Below are 18,321 nucleotides of genomic sequence, written 5' to 3' on the forward strand. Positions count from 1 at the left end.
TTATACACGAGCTTCAAATAGCTGAAAATACTATATTTTTTTTAATGGAAAAATACATTTCACAGCGGGTTAGATGGTAAAATCATTCTCTACACCATACTTGCTTGTTTTATCACATAAACTGAAATTCGGAAAACTATTAAACATGTTGCAACCAGGAAATGGCGGAGCGATTTCTGCATAGTGCACTTTTAAGTATTTTTGTTGTTGTAGTGGGGACAGTAACATTAGTAATCTCAAAAATGCTTCCAAAATACTTTTTACGCAACTGTGGGGGAGTGCCAAGATGGAGGCACTGTGGCTTCAACACAACACCCATATTTTGTCATCTAGTGTGTATATAAATTGTTGGTATGGGCTTGTTGACTTTTACCAACGATTTTTATAACTAAACTATTGTCTGTCTGTGCTTGAACTCTGTCCTCGGAATGATATGGGCGGTGTCATAGCGGGGCGTTTTGATTGATGCGGTTTATCATCCAATGGAAGACGACATAAACCTTTAGGCAGCTAACTAGGAAGTTTGCTAGCTAGCAACTTAGCAAATAAGATGGATACGGTAATGCTGGTAACGTTTATTTAAAAAAAAAAATCATTCTTTATGTTATATTTCCTGATTCGATTTTTGTTGGGAGTCTAGCAACCTTTGCAAAAGAGAGATTAGTGTGTCTGCTGCCTGCTGAGAATTGGGAAGGAGCTGTTAGTCAGTTAGCTATAGACGGTAACGTTACCTGGCGAACTCACCGTCCGCTGTTTTAGAAAATTAACTTGCTAGCTAGTTACAGCAGCAAATCTCTGGTTACAATGCGTAGTTACTAGGAATGGCTATCAGCGTAGTAATGACACATGTTTCCGCTAGTAAGTGTACTTTCCTTTAGTTAGGTAGTTTGCTAACGTTAGCTAGCTAGCTACTGTGTATTGATGATGTGTAACTTATCTGCTAGGCAGTCATGTCTGTGTATCTTCACAACAGGAACCGTCATTATACACCGTGAAGGCAGTCCTCATTCTGGATAATGATGGAGAACGACTCTATGCTAAAGTAAGACTTTGATAAGTGTATTACGTAAAGGTGTGTTAGTACTTGGCTGGAACAAAAGCCTGCATACACTCAGTAGCTCAGGGCCAAAGTTGGTGATCCCTGCTATGTAACTCATTCTGTCATTATGTAATACACAGCTGCATTATTAGCATACCATATGAAATGTACAAACAACAATTAGTTGTGGTTTCACGCCTCTTTTTATTAATGCTTTATTTACAGTATTATGATGACACCTACCCTTCAGTAAAGGAACAGAAAGCTTTTGAGAAGAACATCTTCAGCAAGACACACCGGACTGACAGTATGAAATGCATTTCAATACACACATGTACACATACATTCTCAGGTCAGTGAATAGTGTTCTGGTTTTTTGTCCACTAATTGGTCTTTTGAGCAATCAGATCTTTTCACATCAGATCATTTTCAGAGCTGATCTAATTGGTCAGAAGACCAATTTGTGAAAAAAATAATCAGAATTGGCCTCCATGTATAAACGCAGCCATTGTCATGTTTCTGTGCATACTCAGGTGAGATTGCGTTGCTAGAGGGCCTCACAGTTGTCTACAAGAGCAACATTGATCTCTTCTTCTATGTCGTTGGAAGCTCACATGAAAATGAGGTAAACATATTGGAAGGCCGTGATTGGAAACATATAATGAATAAATTGTATGATTCATTTCAGTGCAGTGCACTCTGCCATACTCTAAATTACCTTTTTGTTGTTTCTGTGTTTTGTTCCCCTCCAACAGTTGATGCTAATGGCTGTTCTAAACTGTCTGTTTGACTCATTGAGCCAGATGTTGAGGTGAGATCTATGGCTGTTCTAAACTGTTTGTTTGACTCACTGAGACAAATGTTGAGGTGAGATCTATGGCTGTTTTAAACTGTCTGTTTGACTCACTGAGACGAATGTTAAGGTGAGAGCTAAATGTTACATCATATCTTTCATCAAAAGGCAAACCTTGAATAATTATCTGTCTTTCTCTGTAGAAAGAATGTTGAGAGGAGAGCTCTACTTGAGAATATGGAAGGTCTCTTTCTCGCTGTGGATGAAATTGTGGATGGGGGGTGAGTTCCATGTCTTATAATTTTTGGATATTGACTCTAAATGAATTACCACTGCTTATTTTCAACCATCCAAACCAATAAGCATGGTTGTATGATCTTGGTGAACCACAGTCATAAGACAGCTGTGGTCTGGTCCAGTGTGGCCGTCTCTTTGCACAGTGTGAGAGTGATAACAAGCTTCTCTCTCTGCTGTCTCCTAAAGAGTGATTCTTGAAAGTGATCCTCAGCAAGTGGTCCACCGCGTGGCACTAAGGGTAAGGGTCCCTTTCCTCTTCAGAAAACACTCTTCACTCAACCCAGTGATCTCTAATGTTCTGAGTGTGGTTGCCTAACCCCACTATGTAATCTCTCCTACAGGGGGAAGATGTGCCCTACTCAGAGCAGACTGTCACCCAGGTGAGTACAACAGCCCTAGTTACCTCATTCATCTCAGCATACTACATTGTTCAGTGTGGATCATGCACCATTACATTATTCACTCTCTACTCTCCTGAGACTTAGGATGTGTCCAAATAGCACCCTAGTCCCTATGTAGTGCACTACTTTTGACCAGGACCCAGCCTTAAAAGCTTAAGAGCTGGGCCCAATGTCCTAGCCTGGGAATCCAGACTGAATCAAACTATATTTTACCTCACTTGTTTCACTTAACTAATTTAGTGAAAACTAAACTGAAATGGAGCTGAATTAAGTCTGGGTTTCCAGGCTACCGACGTCCCTCTCTCATATACTTCAACATCACTCTCTCCAATCCTACTGCTTCCACTCTTCCTTATGCATGGAAAGCCCACGATTGCTAATTATCGGCAGGTGGTGCAGTGGTTCCTGTGTGTGTGTGGCCTATGAGCTGAGGTCCTCTCCAGTCTTGATTATGTTCTCATTTAAGAGGCTGCTGTCCTCCCATCCCTTCTCTCTTTCTCTCACTCCTCCTCCTCTCTCCCTCCCTGTCTAATGATTAATGGCTGGCTGTCTTCCTTATGGTTCTTTTCCTTCAACAAATTAATCATGAATTCATTCCTGCATATTTTGCTTTACATGCATTACTCATCTTTCTCTATCTAGTCTTTGTCAAAGTTTGAGGTAAATGTGTAAATCATATGGTCTCCCTTCATTTACTTAAAGACCCAGTGCAGTCAAAATTAGGGTTTCCTGTGTTTTGTCATATTTGTAGAACAGCTAATGAAACTAACACTGTAAAAGTGTAACATTTTTTTTTAGCAGTTTTATTTCCTGAGTTTTTACAACCAGCAACTATCTACACTGGACCTTCTCATCAATGGGTTTTGCATGGGTGGAATTATGGCCTGCCTGGTGACATCACCAGGCGGTATAAATTAATAGACCAATAACAGACTCTCAAACATCTTACAATAACACCTATAGTTTTCTGCTTACATATCCCTCCCATTAGGCCACTCCAATTAGGTCCCTCACTCAGACCATTCCAAGACAGTCCTATCAAAATTCTTGCTTGAATTTTTAAAAACATATTTTTGCTAAAAAGCTATTTGTTTCCTTTTGACCATTTTAATCAAACTATTACAGTAAGGTGCTTAATTGTTACCCAGAAATGATTTGTTATTGAGATAAAATCGTCTGCTTTGGGCAGGTCTCCGTCCATCCATCAAGGTGGTATTAATTTACATTCTTTGTTTCGAAAGGGAAAGTCTCATTTTTGAAATGCAAAAAAAGTTCAAATGGATGTCATAAACACAGACTGGAGGCTCATTATACAAACGTGTGTGTTTGTATGATCTATTTTAGAAGGCCAGTTTTCTTCTACAGGTGCTACAGTCTGCCAAGGAACAGATCAAATGGTCTCTGCTACGATAGGACCTGTCAACTCCCCTCATCTAATACTGTACCACCATTACACATGCCTCCTCTCTGTGATGTCATCTCTTCCCCTCAACTCACTCCACACCATGTCTCCAATCAGGACTGAGGAGAGGCTGATCACTCACCCAATCAGACACTCCCAGGGCCAGGGATATCTTTGAGTATTGTCTGTCTGAATTGATAATTTCGATCATGTGTCGTTAGTGTAAAAGGGTATTCTTGTATCTGGCTATGAAGCTAGCTGTAAGAGGGATATTGGATGGTAGTGTGTCAATACATTCCTGCTGCCTGGTTTGCATTTTCTTACCGTTTAAGTTGACAGCTTTATGTCCCTCATCTCTGATAACATTCCATGTGTTAACTATAGTACAGACCATAGAAATACTTCCTTCCTATTTCTATGGTACAGACATATGGTCAGATCACGCAACCTTGTTGTTAGTCACTTTGTTCCTTCAGAATACTGGATAAATTCAAGCATTTAAATCTTTTGAATAAAAACATTTATAGACACTGAAGATGCGTCTATGATATTTTGTGGTTTGTTTGCCCTTTTTGTTCTTGTCACACTTTGACATATGTTAATGTCAGGGTTCATTGAATGGAAGCTCAGGTAGCCACTATAAAATATAAATATGCTCTTTTACACTGTAGATTATGTAGAATTTCAGTCCACTTGAACCATGTACTGTTTCCTCAGTTGCAGAGTTCCCATGTCACACCATGGTACTTAGAGTACTCTGCTAGCCAGACAGGGAGTGACTCACAGCTAAAGCAAGTGCTCCATCTTCTGGTCAATGTACCAAAACACATTAGAGGTAAACACTTTACATGTAAGTGTCTTTATTGAGACATTTTCAGTTATGTGTTGTGTTTAGATGCTGTAAAATTGTGAAGGTGTTTACAAATAGGTCACATCTAATTAGTCAAGTTTTTCCCCTTGATAATCATCCTGCACTTGTGATCCATTTCAAACTGAGCAATAGAGAGATGAATTGTGTGCTTCAGCTAACCTTTTTTCTTCTTGATCGTTCCCCCCTGCCTCACAAACACACACAAGCTCATCTTAATGCAAATTAAAGATGCGCTCCAGAGAAGTGGATGTGAGATCAGACTATCATGTAGATACTGAACCTGGCAGTGATGTCTATTAAAAAAATATTCTCGTTCTTGTTAATGTCTGCATTTCACTACTAATGGGTCATGTTCATTAGGGCACGCAACTGAAAACTTCTCAATGACAGAGAGAATGTTAGTCCCTCCCTGTTCAGGTCTGTTTTTTTTAAATTTGGTGCCTGATAAATTTGTCCCTGGTGTAGCTACACACCATGTCAAGCTGATGTCTTTAAGGTGTCTGATACAAACTGAAATGCGCATCATATTGTGTAACTGGTCTACCATCCATGACCATGCCTAATGTGGACCGTTTTGGAGTGAGCGGTCCTCCTTGTCCAGACCTTGGCTCTATTTTCAGCATTACTCATGTTTTCCTGAGGCAACACAAACAGATGGCGGTACATGTCTGTTCAGACGTCTGGTTTGTATGACGCATCAGTATATCATTCAGTGTCCATGATATAACCACGTCAGTGGAGGCTGGTGGGAGGAGCTACAGGAGGACGGACTCATTGTATTGGCTGCAATGAAATTGATGGAACGGAGTCAACTGTGGTTAACGTATGTTTGATGTGGTTGATACCGTTCCATTGATTCCATTCCAGCCATTACAATGAGCCCGTCTTCCTATAACTCCTCTCACCAGCCTCCTCGGAATCCAATAAAAGTAATAACTCCTTCATAGATTTTCCTTTGGTGTCTTGGCTGTAGTCACTCACAAAGCCAGTTGTAAGTTGACAACCCCAGCTTGTCTCTAGGACCATGCAGTACTACTGCTACTATCAAACACAGTGAGTAAATGGGGTTCCTCACCTAAAGCCCCCCTTCCTTTGGGCCTCTTCTCTGATCCCTCTATCCTTCCTCTAATCTCTTTAATGATGATTTGGCAGAGGGATGAAGGGAAGACAAGTTAAAAGAGAAAGGGGGTGTTCAGTTATCGAGCTGCTTCTGTCCTGGCGCCTGATCACACACATTCGTGATGATAGTCAAAGGAAAGGGAGCTAGACTCTAATCCCCTTCTCTTTGCATGGAATAATTGTGTCATTCTCCCTTGAGCCCCCAAATGTTAATTTGACCAATCGAGAAATGCACTCATGTCTGACAGGTGTGATTGCTTGAGAATAGCTGTATGACCTGCAGCCTGTCTATAAGATGCAGTAACAGCAGAGTGGATGCTTATATTGGTGTCTGCCAGGGACACAGAGCGAGAGGAAGAAGTTAAGTGAAGTTAATGAAACATTACTCATCTGGCAGATCCATTGTCTTGGCTGGCCTCCAGTCAGGTCCACTGTAAATGCCTACAATTTGTGTTGCTAGGTGGACAAGTCAACCGCTCTTTACTCTCTTAAATGGATGTAGAGATGCCACAATTGTATTTGTGCGTTATTATGTTTTAAGCATTTTGAAATTATTAGGATATGGTGTTGGATCTATTCATTCCATTATCAAACCAGTCAGCAGATTTAAAAATTCTGCCTATTCCCTATTCTATATGTCCTGACCCAAACACGTGTGTGATTTCGGGGGAGGGGAGATGTGAAAGGCTCCATTGTTTCAATAGCGTTCAGTCTGGTTTACCCAGGCTAGAATGTGAAGGTTAAAGAGGACAAGGTTAGACAGCACAGCAGATCTAGACAACAGCAATGCAGTAAGTGATTAGATTAGATCCACCTCACTGTATCCTCACCCAGCAGGGCAGGGAGGGACTGGAGAGGGTTCAAATGGATCACACACGTTGGTGCCTCCTGGGTCATCCCATCACTTAGTTTTCATCTAGATATTCAATATGTTTCAGTCATATTTTGTGTGTGTGTGTTTGTGCATGTGCTTGTGAGAGTGTGTCCTGCCGTCCCCTCACTCATTTTCCATCTAGCTATTCCTTCGGCAGGGCAGGCGGTACCTTGGGGCAGTCAACGATCCCCTTTCATCTGCTAATTACAGTTACACCGTCGTAAAAAGACAGAGAGGTAATTTATATTAATTATACAGGAATGAGTATGATAGTCTGTAACGCCATGGCTTGACACGCTGTACATAACATGCTGTAAAACTGTCAGGAGCATGTAATGGGCTAGAGCCTTGTAATTGATCAATGCTGTGTATGATAAAAGAGAGTGTGTGAGTGTGTGTGTGTGAGTCAGTAAATGATCATTATTTACATGGTGTGTGGCTGGTGACTGAGCTATATACTTCTCAATGGCCTGCCCTAGTCAAAGACACAAGGCTGGGGAAAATAGCAATGGTCCAATACACTATTCAGGGGTGTCAAACATACGCAGGTGATTTGAGTTTAAAAAAATAGTTTTGACGGCGAAGAAATACAATCAATTTCTAATGTGGCGCTCCGGACCTCATTGAAAACTGAATGCGGCCCCCTGGCGTAATATGAGTTTCACACCCCTGCTCTACCCTATCAAACATTTAAAAAAAATAGGACATTAATTATGCCTGTGTTGAAGTCTTAGACTATAATGTGTAAGACCCATATACATTACATACACCAGACCTTAGTACTATACCCCAATGTATCTGTATTGCACCAGGAAAACATTTTCTATTCTATGTATTCCCATCGAATAGAAGATCTGCTCTGCTCCGTAGAGAAGCCAGCCAAAAACAACAGCAGTGCCAGAGAACACACCACATTCTCTCTGTACCGGTCTCCTCAGCCAGAACTCAACATACAATCTATGTTTTTGCAACAACAACAAAAACGATTGTGCTCCTATCAATTACATAAGATGATGATCAATCCCTGATGTGAATGTTTAATTCTGTGTTGATGTATGTCACCAGGACCCTAGCTGGTATGTTAGCTACTGTTCATCATTCCAGTGGGAAAGTTACATGTTTGTTAGGATACCACTTTTTCCCCCATTATTGAATAACAGTGCTTTTGCATGAACATATTTATCCATCTATCACATTTCATTTGCTTCTCAAACTATGTCAAATACATTTTCCAACACGTTTAAAGGTTAATGACATGCGTTATCAAGGGTGTAGTAAATTGACAAAATACTCCACCTCTTTGCACTACTATTCCCCTATGCCTTTTGCAGTAGTTCATATGGTCGTTTTTCCCATTCTCTCTCTCTCTCTCTCTGTCTCTCTCTCTCTCTCTCTCTCTGTCTCTGTCTCTCTCTGCCTCTCTCTCTCTCCTCTCTCTCTCTCTCTCTCTCTCTGTCTCTCTCTCCTCTCTCTCTCTCTGCCTCTCTCTCTCCCCTCTCTCTCTCTCTCTCTCCTCTCTCTCTCTCTCTCCCCTCTCTCTCTCTCTGTCTCTCTCTGCCTCTCTCTCTCTCCTCTCTCTCTCTCTGCCTCTCTCTCTCTCTCCTCTCTCTGTCTCTCTCTCTCCTCTCTCTCTCTGCCTCTCTCTCCCCCCGCTCTCTCTTTCTCTCTCTCTCTCTGCCTCTCTCTTTCTCTGCCTCTCTCTCTCTCTCTGCCTCTCTCTCTCCTCTCTCTCTCTCCCCCCTCTCTCTCTCTGCCTCTCTCTCTCAATTTCAATTCAATTCAATTCAAGGGGCTTTATTGGCATGGGAAACATGTGTTAACATTGCCAAAGCAAGTGAGGTAGACAATACACAAAAGTGAAACAAACAATACAAATTAACAGTAAACATTACACATACAGAAGTTTCAAAACAATAAAGACATTACAAATGTCATATTATATATATACAGTGTTGTAACAATGTACAAATGGTTAAAGCACACAAGTTAAAATAAATAAGCATAAATATGGGTTGTATTTACAATGGTGTTTGTTCTTCACTGGTTGCCCTTTTCTTGTGGCAACAGGTCACAAATCTTGCTGCTGTGATGGCACACTGTGGAATTTCACCCAGTAGATATGGGAGTTTATCAAAATTGGATTTGTTTTCGAATTCTTTGTGGATCTGTGTGATCTGAGGGAAATATGTGTCTCTAATATGGTCATACATTGGGCAGGAGGTTAGGAAGTGCAGCTCGGTTTCCACCTCATTTTGTGGGCAGTGTGCACATAGCCTGTCTTCTCTTGAGAGCCATGTCTGCCTACGGCGGCCTTTCTCAATAGCAAGGCTATGCTCACTGAGTCTGTACATAGTCAAAGCTTTCCTTAAGTTTGGGTCAGTCACAGTGGTCAGGTATTCTGCCACTGTGTACTCTCTGTTTAGGGCCAAATAGCATTCTAGTTTGCTCTGTTTTTTTGTTAATTCTTTCCAATGTGTCAAGTAATTATCTTTTTGTTTTCTCATGATTTGGTTGGGTCTAATTGTGCTGTTGTCCTGGGGCTCTGTGGGGTGTGTTTGTGTTTGTGAACAGAGCCCTAGGACCAGCTTGCTTAGGGGACTCTTCTCCAGGTTCATCTCTCTGTAGGTGATGGCTTTGTTATGGAAGGTTTGGGAATCGCTTCCTTTTAGGTGGTTGTAGAATTTAACGGCTCTTTTCTGGATTTTGATAATTAGTGGGTATCGGCCTAATTCTGCTCTGCATGCATTATTTGGTGTTCTACGTTGTACACGGAGGATATTTTTGCAGAATTCTGCATGCAGAGTCTCAATTTGGTGTTTGCCCCATTTTGTGAAATCTTGGTTGGTGAGCGGACCCCAGACCTCACAACCATAAAGGGCAATGGGCTCTATGACTGATTCAAGTATTTTTAGCCAGATCCTAATTGGTATGTTGAAATTTATGTTCCTTTTGATGGCATAGAATGCCCTTCTTGCCTTGTCTCTCAGATCGTTCACAGCTTTGTGGAAGTTACCTGTGGTGCTGATGTTTAGGCCGAGGTATGTATAGTTTTTTGTGTGCTCTAGGGCAACGGTGTCTAGATGGAATTTGTGGTCCTGGCGACTGGACCTTTTTTGGAACACCATTATTTTGGTCTTACTGAGATTTACTGTCAGGGCCCAGGTCTGACAGAATCTGTGCAGAAGATCTAGGTGCTGCTGTAGGCCCTCCTTGGTTGGTGACAGAAGCACCAGATCATCAGCAAACAGTAGACATTTGACTTCGGATTCTAGTAGGGTGAGACCGGGTGCTGCAGACTGTTCTAGTGCCTGCGCCAATTCGTTGATATATATGTTGAAGAGGGTGGGGCTTAAGCTGCATCCCTGTCTCACCCCACGACCCTGTGTGAAGAAATGTGTGTGTTTTTTGCCAATTTTAACCGCACCCTTGTTGTTTGTGTACATGGATTTTATAATGTCGTATGTTTTACCCCCAACACCACTTTCCATCAATTTGTATAGCAGACCCTCATGCCAAATTGAGTCGAAGGCTTTTTTGAAATCAACAAAGCATGAGAAGACTTTGCCTTTGTTTTGGTTTGTTTGGTTGTCAATTAGGGTGTGTAGGGTGAATACATGGTCTGTTGTACGGTAATTTGGTAAAAAACCAATTTGACATTTGCTCAGTACATTGTGTTCATTGAGGAAATGTACGAGTCTGCTGTTAATGATAATGCAGAGTATTTTACCAAGGTTACTGTTGACGCATATTCCACGGTAGTTATTGGGGTCAAATTTGTCTCCACTTTTGTGGATTGGGGTGATCAGTCCTTGGTTCCAAATATTGGGGAAGATGCCAGAGCTAAGGACGATGTTAAAGAGTTTTAGTATAGCCAATTGGAATTTGTTGTCTGTATATTTGATCATTTCATTAAGGATACCATCAACACCACAGGCCTTTTTGGGTTGGAGGGTTTTTATTTTGTCCTGTAACTCATTCAAGGTAATTGGAGAATCCAGTGGGTTCTGGTAGTCTTTAATAGTTGATTCTAGGATTTGTATTTGATCATGTATATGTTTTTGCTCTTTATTCTTTGTTATAGAGCCAAAAAGATTGGAGAAGTGGTTTACCCATACATCTCCATTTTGGATAGATAATTCTTCGTGTTGTTGTTTGTTTAGTGTTTTCCAATTTTCCCAGAATTGGTTAGAGTCTATGGATTCTTCAATTACATTGAGCTGATTTCTGACATGCTGTTCCTTCTTTTTCCGTAGTGTATTTCTGTATTGTTTTAGTGATTCACCATAGTGAAGGCGTAGACTCAGGTTTTCCGGGTCTCTATGTTTTTGGTTGGACAGGTTTCTCAATTTATTTCTTAGATTTTTGCATTCTTCATCAAACCATTTGTCATTGTTGTTCATTTTCTTCGGTTTTCTATTTGAGATTTTTAGATTTGATAGGGAAGCTGAGAGGTCAAATATACTGTTAAGATTTTCTACTGCCAAGTTTACACCTTCACTATTGCAGTGGAACGTTTTACCCAGGAAGTTGTCTAAAAGGGATTGGATTTGCTGTTGCCTAATTGTTTTTTGGTAGGTTTCCAAACTGCATTCCTTCCATCTATAGCATTTCTTAATGTTACTCAGTTCCTTTGGCTTTGATGCCTCATGATTGAGTATTGCTCTGTTCAAGTAGACTGTAATTTTGCTGTGATCTGATAGGGGTGTCAGTGGGCTGACTGTGAACGCTCTGAGAGACTCTGGGTTGAGGTCAGTGATAAAGTAGTCTACAGTGCTACTGCCAAGAGATGAGCTATAGGTGTACCTACCATAGGAGTCCCCTCGAAGCCTACCATTGACTATGTACATACCCAGCGTGCGACAGAGCTGCAGGAGTTGTGACCCGTTTTTGTTGGTTATGTTGTCATAGTTGTGCCTAGGGGGGCATATGATGGAGGGAATGCTGTCACCTGCAGGCAGGTGTTTGTCCCCCTGTGTGCTGAGGGTGTCAGGTTCGTGTCCAGTTCTGGCATTTAGGTCGCCACAGACTAATACATGTCCCTGGGCCTGGAAATGATTGATTTCCCCCTCCAGGATGGAGAAGCTGTCTTCATTAAAGTATGGGGATTCTAGTGGGGGGATATAGGTAGCACACAGGAGGACATTTTTCTCTGTTAAGATAATTTCCTTTTGAATTTCTAGCCAAATGTAAAATGTTCCTGTTTTGATTAATTTAATGGAGTGAGTTAGGTCTGCTCTATACCAAATTAGCATTCCCCCTGAGTCCCTTCCCTGTTTCACACCTGGTAGTTTGGTGGATGGGACTACCAGCTCTCTGTAACCTAGAGGGCAACCAGTGGGTCCGTCTCCTCTATACCATGTTTCTTGCAGGATGACAATGTCTGCATTACCGATTTCTTTGGTGAAGTCCGGGTTCCTGCTCTTTAGGCCAAAGGCAGATGACCTCAGGCCTTGGATATTCCAGGATGATATAGTGAAGGCTTTTTGTTCCATAAAGTGTCCAATGTTGTTGGTCGTGGTTTGGCCTCAGGCCAGTAAGTGTGAGCAGAGCCTGCTGAGCATCTGGTACATGCCGTTGGCTTGGGCGAGTGTAAGAGTGGGGGTTGGGCCTGTTTGCCCGCTCACTACCTGGGCGTATGTGTGACTTCCATGTTGATGCCCTCTTTGCGGGGGTGGGGTGCATGGGGTGGGCAGGAGTGGCATAGGTCTGATCTGAGGGGGCCTAAATTGGGTGTGGGCATGGTTGATGTGGGGGGGTGTTGATTGGTTGGGGTGGGGGTGTGGATGTGTCTGGGGGTGCTGTGGTCTGGATGTCTCTCTCTGCCTCTCTCTCTCTCTTTCTCTGCCTCTCTCTCTCTCTCTGCCTTTCTCTCTCTGCCTCTCTCTCTCTCTCTCCTTACCTCTCAATTCAAAGGGGTTATCTTGGCATGGGAAACATACAGTATGTTTACATTGCCAAAGGAAGTGAATTAAACAAAGGTGATAAGAAACATATTTAACAATATTAGCAACAAAAAACGATTAGAAATTAATAGTAAACATTGCTCTAAAAAAGATAGACATTTCAAGTGTTATTTTATCAGCTATGGGCGGTGTTTTAGTTATTGTAGTATGAATAATGGGGGAAGACAAATAAACATTATTGGTGGTATTTACAATGTTGTTTGTGCTCCACTGTTGCCCGCTTTGTCATGGCAACAGGCCACAAACCTTGCTGCTCTGATTGCACACTAAGGTATTTCACAGTTTGTAGAACAGAAATATGGTAGTTGGATTTGTTTTCCCAAAATAGTTTTGGTTGATTCTTTCCAGTGTGTCAAATAGTTATATTTTTGCTTTCTCATACTTAGGTTGGGTCTCTGTTTCTGGCCTGGGGCTCTTTGGGCAACCTGGTCTCAGAGCATATGCTAACATTGCCAAAGCAAGTGAACTAGACAATAAACAAAAGTGAAATAAGCAATAAAAAAGGACAGTAAACATTACACTCACAATAGTTCCAAAAGAATAAAGACATTACAAATGTCATAGTATGTCTATAAACAGTGTTGTAACAATGTGCAAATAGTTAAAGTACAAAAGAGAAAATAAATAAAACAGAAATATGGGTTGTATTTACAATGGTGTTTGTTCTTCACTGGTTGACCTTTTCTTGTAGCAACAGGTCACAAATCTTGCTGCTGTGATGGCACACTGTGGTATTTCACCCAATAGACATGGGAGTTTATCAAAATTGGATTTGTTTTCAAATTCTTTGTGGGTCTGTGTAATTTGAGGGAATTATCTGTCTTTAGTATGGTCATACATTTGGCAGGAGGTTAAGAAGTAAGAAGTGCAGCTCAGTTTCCACCTCATTTTGTGGGCAGTGTGCACATAGCCTGTCTTCTCTTGAGAGCCAGGTCTCTGTCTCTCTCTCTCTCCTCTCTTCTCTCCTCTCTTCTCTCCTCTCTCTCTCCTCTCTTCTCTCTGCCTCTCTCTCTCTCTCTCTCTCTCTCTCTCTCTCTCTCTCTCTCTCTCTCTCCTCTCTTCTCTCTCCTCTCTCTCTCTCTCTCTCTCTGTTTGTGTGATTTAGAAGCAGAATGAAATCCCTTCACATCCAGGTCTCTGCCCTGCTGTGCTGTAGTACCCAGACAACAACTGCTCTTCATTTGGACCGGCTGTCTGCAGAGACCTGTAGGAGGGATCACATCTGGTCAGCCAGCTCACTCTCGGCACGCAGACACATACCCTGAGCCTCAGACCCGGGGAAGTCTCCGCCTCAGCCCAGCCTGCCTTCAGCCAGTTAGTCCCTTTGTCTGCCCCAATGTCTCCAGCTAGTCCCACTGTCAGCCAACTGGTATCAACACAGAGTTTGCCTGGAGTAGGCTAGTGATGCGGGAGTAGAATACAGATGCAGTGAAACTGATTTTCAATGTAGGCATCAGGCTTTATGGATGTTTATCCTGGTTTATCCAAGTCCAGTACCATCCCTCAGGGGGACGTGTTTCTCCTCTTTTGGGGCTGTGTTTAGTCTTGTTTTACTCACTAATTCCTCAGCCTGCCCTCTTTAAGCTCCTAGTTTTTACCGTGGTATATTATGGATGTGGCTTGGAACATGGCGTGACCTAAGAATTAGAGAGGGAGAAAACAAGCGTTTTATTCTGTGGCATACCTCTGTAGCCTTCAGTTCACTCCCTTTCTCCCTCCCCTCCTCCCTCTGTCATCTATTCTTTCTTTCTTTCTCTCTCACTTTCTCCCCTCCCTCCTTCCCCATGGATTGCCCAACCACACCACAACACTGTTAACAGACATACCCCTGACAGATTTACCGCCACTGTCTTTCCATTGGCCGCCAGAGTGACAGGTGTGATTTAGTGCCGCATCCTGATTGGCCCAGGCGTGACAGGGGAATTTATGACTGTGCTGTGATTCGATGCCAGCTGCCTTTGAAGTGAGTTACAGCTCTGTCGCTTATAGGACACAGAAACGGTGTCAGGTTTCAGTCATAAAATCTTATCCCTGAAGGGAGGTGGTGCTGCCTGCTGGATAACACTGCTGGGCTGACTGATGTCATTAGAGGAGAGGAGGAGAGACCCACTACTAGAGAGTCATACAGAGAGAGGAGAGACCCACTACCAATAGAGAGTCACACAGAGAAAGAGAGGAGGAGAGACCCACTACTACTAGAGTCACAAAGAGAGAGGAGGAGAGACCCACTACTAGATAGTCACACAGAGAAAGAGAGGAGAGACCTACTACTACTACTAGAGAGTCACACAGAGAAAGAGAGGAGGAGAGACCCACTTCTAGAGAGGCACACAGAGAAAGAGGAGAGACCCACTACTACTAGAGTCACACAGAGAATGAGAGGAAGAGAGACCCACTACTACTAGTCACACAGAGAAAGAGAGGAAGAGAGACCCACTACTACTAGTCACACAGAGAAAGAGAGGAGGAGAGACCCACTACCACTAGAGAGTCACACAGAGAAAGAGAGGAGGAGAGACCCACTACTAGAGTCACACAGAGAAAGAGAGGAGAGACCTGCTACTAGAGAGTCACACAGAGAGAGAGAGGAGAGACCCACTACTAGAGAGTCACAGAGAGAGAGAGAGGAGAGACCCACTACTAGAGAGTCACTACTAGAGAGTCACACAGAGAAAGAGAGGAAGAGAGACCCACTAGTAGAGAGTCACACAGAGAAAGAGAGGAGAGACCCACTACTAGAGAGTCACACAGAGAAAGAGCGGAGAGACCCACTACTAGAGTCACACAGAGAAAGAGAAGAGGAGAGACCCACTACTCGAGTCACACAGAGAAAGAGAAGAGGAGAGACCCACTACTCGAGTCACATAGAGAAAGAGAGGAGAGACCCACTACTCGAGTCACATAGACGAGTAGAGACACACTACTACTAGAGAGAGTCAGATAAAAGGAGAAGTACAGGTCGCCCGTCACACACAACTACTCCATTATCGTCGTTGAATTGGGAGTGTGTGTGTGTCTGTCTTTCTGTCCTACCTCAGAGCTCTATTTTCCCGCAGTAAAGATAAGTATCATAAGGATAAGTGGACACAAGATCCACCTATCTTACCCCGTCCATCCCCAGCCCATACATCCTGTAATCAACGAGGCAGAATTATATTACTGATAACATATCAAAATCTATAAGACTAAAATGGCAGACAAAATCACTGTATCTATCGCATAGCTGATCAACAGAGGCAAACCGCCAAAGTCACTTTGAATCCTTGTCTATCTACCCACAGGTACAATATCTCCTATGAGCCATAAATACAGTTAGTAATCTATCTATTGCCTATCTATATCTCCATCAGCCAGGCAGACAGTCTATCCCCTGCAGATCAAAAAGAGCCCATGGCCTGTATTCATAAAGCATCTGAGAGTAGGAGTGATGGTCTAAGATCAGGTCCCACCCTGATCTTATTCATTATGATACAAAAGGCTAAACTGATCCTGGATCAGCACTTACTACTCTGAGACGCTTTATGAATATGACCCCAGAGTGCACTTCTGTACCACTGGTGACCCGTGAATATCTCTAAGGGTAAATAGCGAGGCCGGCCCTGTCTATCAAACATCAAGGATTCACACTGATATCAGAACCCTCCTCACTCCTTCACCTGACACTTGAGGGAGGGAGGGAGAGAGGGAGAGAGAAACACACCACCATGTACTACCCTAATGTAAATGCATAATTCCTTGATAGATCGAAGAGCGAGACGGGCATATGAACTTGCTTAGATCGAGGTTACATGGCAGACGCAGACTCACTGTCGTGCTGCGTTAGAGAGAAGACAGGTTCTGCACCTAAACACCATGGCTGCTCACTTCTGTGAACTCATGACTGACATTGTGACAAGAGATTAGCCTAATCATATTAATAGCGTCTAATATTTATCAAGTGAGCATTAAAAATATTTGCTATTGTCGCTATGTGTAAGTTAAAGCACTGGTTTTAACATGCCATACTTGTATCATATGACCATGCATATCACATGACCATGCATATCACATGACCATGCATATCCATTTCAGAAATGACTCTATCTAAGTATGTCATAGAGGTTGACTACAAACAGGGCTGAAATAGTGCTTTAATAAATCATCCACAAGACTTCAGCATGTCAGAGCAGACAGTCTCTCATACCTCGCATCCCAAATGGCACCCTATTCCCTATAAAGTGCAATACCTTTGACCAAAGCCCATTCCCTATAAAGTGCACTACTTTTGACCAGATGGCCTCTGGTCCAAAGTAGTGCACTTTATAAGGAATAGGGTGTAATTTGGGATACACACCCAGAAGTCACGCTCCTACAGCTGAGCCTAGAAGTTGAGCCTGGAAGAAACCTTGTTAAAATTCTCCTCTATTGATATGCGTGGTCAGTAGGTGAGAACACATTAAGGAGAATCATATTTCATATGTAGCAGATCTATTACCTCTACTATATCTTTCTTAAACTTTTTCTTACCTACTTCTTGGTCCTGAATCCTACGGGTTCATGCCTTTATGGCGTGTTGCTGTAACAGCTTTAGAGAGGCCCTTGGAGATTTCAGAGTGACTTAAGGCCTTTTTAGTCCAGGAGAATATGTGAAGGGCCTTTTTAGACCAGCAAAATAATGTGTTGTCATAACTGCCTTTCTTCAACATCAGATCTGCAACGTTTCAGGGGTCTCAATAGGCCTCTAGGTATACAGGTTTGTTTGCTGACTTCAGAGTGCTGGGGTGGCACCATGGCAGTGGCACGCTACTCACTGAGGGACCCACCCATTGTGCCTTGGCTCAACATTCCTTGGAGAAGCACCAGCCCTGCCTTGCCGGCCCCGACAGGCCCCAACGAGCTGCAGATTAATGGTGGCGTTGGGCCATGGTGTGTTAACGTATCTGTCTGTCTCGGCTAAATGCCTGTGACTCCCTCCGCCTCCTTCTGTTTGCAGAGAGAAGTGGTGGGAAGCCACCTGTGGTGCCTTGGCTTGGATTGAAAGGTGGTCTGGGAAGGGCTGGGCTCCGGCCGTGTTGTCCATCTTATCCAGGGGAATGTGAATGACTATCGAGCCAAAACACCAACAGACCTCCCCTCTCTCAGCATGAGGTGGAAAGGGGACAACATTAACATTTTCTTCTAGTATGTGTCTTATGGGTTAATGCATGAATATGCAGGATTTGGTAATTAGGCCATTCGTGTGACTGTTTCTCGTTCAAATCCTTTGTCACCTATCATATGCTCTGATTGTGACAACTTCTCTTCCCGACTTGATCAGATGGGAAAGAAGTCTTGAGGAACGGGAATAATATGCTTCAGCAAATTAATCTTGAGTGTTAATTGAGAGGGAAAAGTGTGTCAAAAGCAGCTGAATGCGTAGTAAACTAACAGTGTAAACTTGACGTGTCACACAGCTTTAGGGTCATTCCCACCCATTCGGTACCTTTTGAGAAGTAACTTTGTCAATATATTTTTTTAATTTCACCTAATTTTAACATTCTGTCATAACGGGCACATGCTCAACTTAATAGAAAACAAGATTTC

At 42.7% G+C, this 18,321-nt stretch overlaps 1 protein-coding gene across 9 annotated transcripts; it reads left to right on the forward strand.

Moving 5' to 3' along the window:
- Positions 1-435: 435 nt before the first annotated feature.
- On the forward strand, positions 436-4,467 carry LOC120059129 (coatomer subunit zeta-1-like). 9 transcript variants are annotated; one of them, XM_039007955.1, is made up of 9 exons: positions 436-559; positions 974-1,042; positions 1,265-1,391; positions 1,573-1,664; positions 1,795-1,850; positions 2,036-2,113; positions 2,316-2,367; positions 2,471-2,509; positions 3,875-4,467. In XM_039007955.1, exons 1-9 carry the CDS (start codon positions 551-553, stop codon positions 3,941-3,943), a joined length of 591 nt encoding a protein of 196 aa, XP_038863883.1. In that variant the 5' UTR covers positions 436-550; the 3' UTR covers positions 3,944-4,467. The 9 variants fall into 9 exon arrangements, with proteins under 9 accessions (XP_038863883.1, XP_038863888.1, XP_038863881.1 ...); XM_039007960.1 differs by having other exon boundaries at positions 439-559; positions 1,265-1,346; positions 3,896-4,467; XM_039007953.1 differs by having other exon boundaries at positions 455-568.
- The last annotated feature ends 13,854 nt before the right edge of the window (positions 4,468-18,321 follow it).

Source organism: Salvelinus namaycush, chromosome 14 (assembly GCF_016432855.1).
Source record: "Salvelinus namaycush isolate Seneca chromosome 14, SaNama_1.0, whole genome shotgun sequence".
Taxonomy (NCBI): Eukaryota; Metazoa; Chordata; class Actinopteri; order Salmoniformes; family Salmonidae; genus Salvelinus; species Salvelinus namaycush.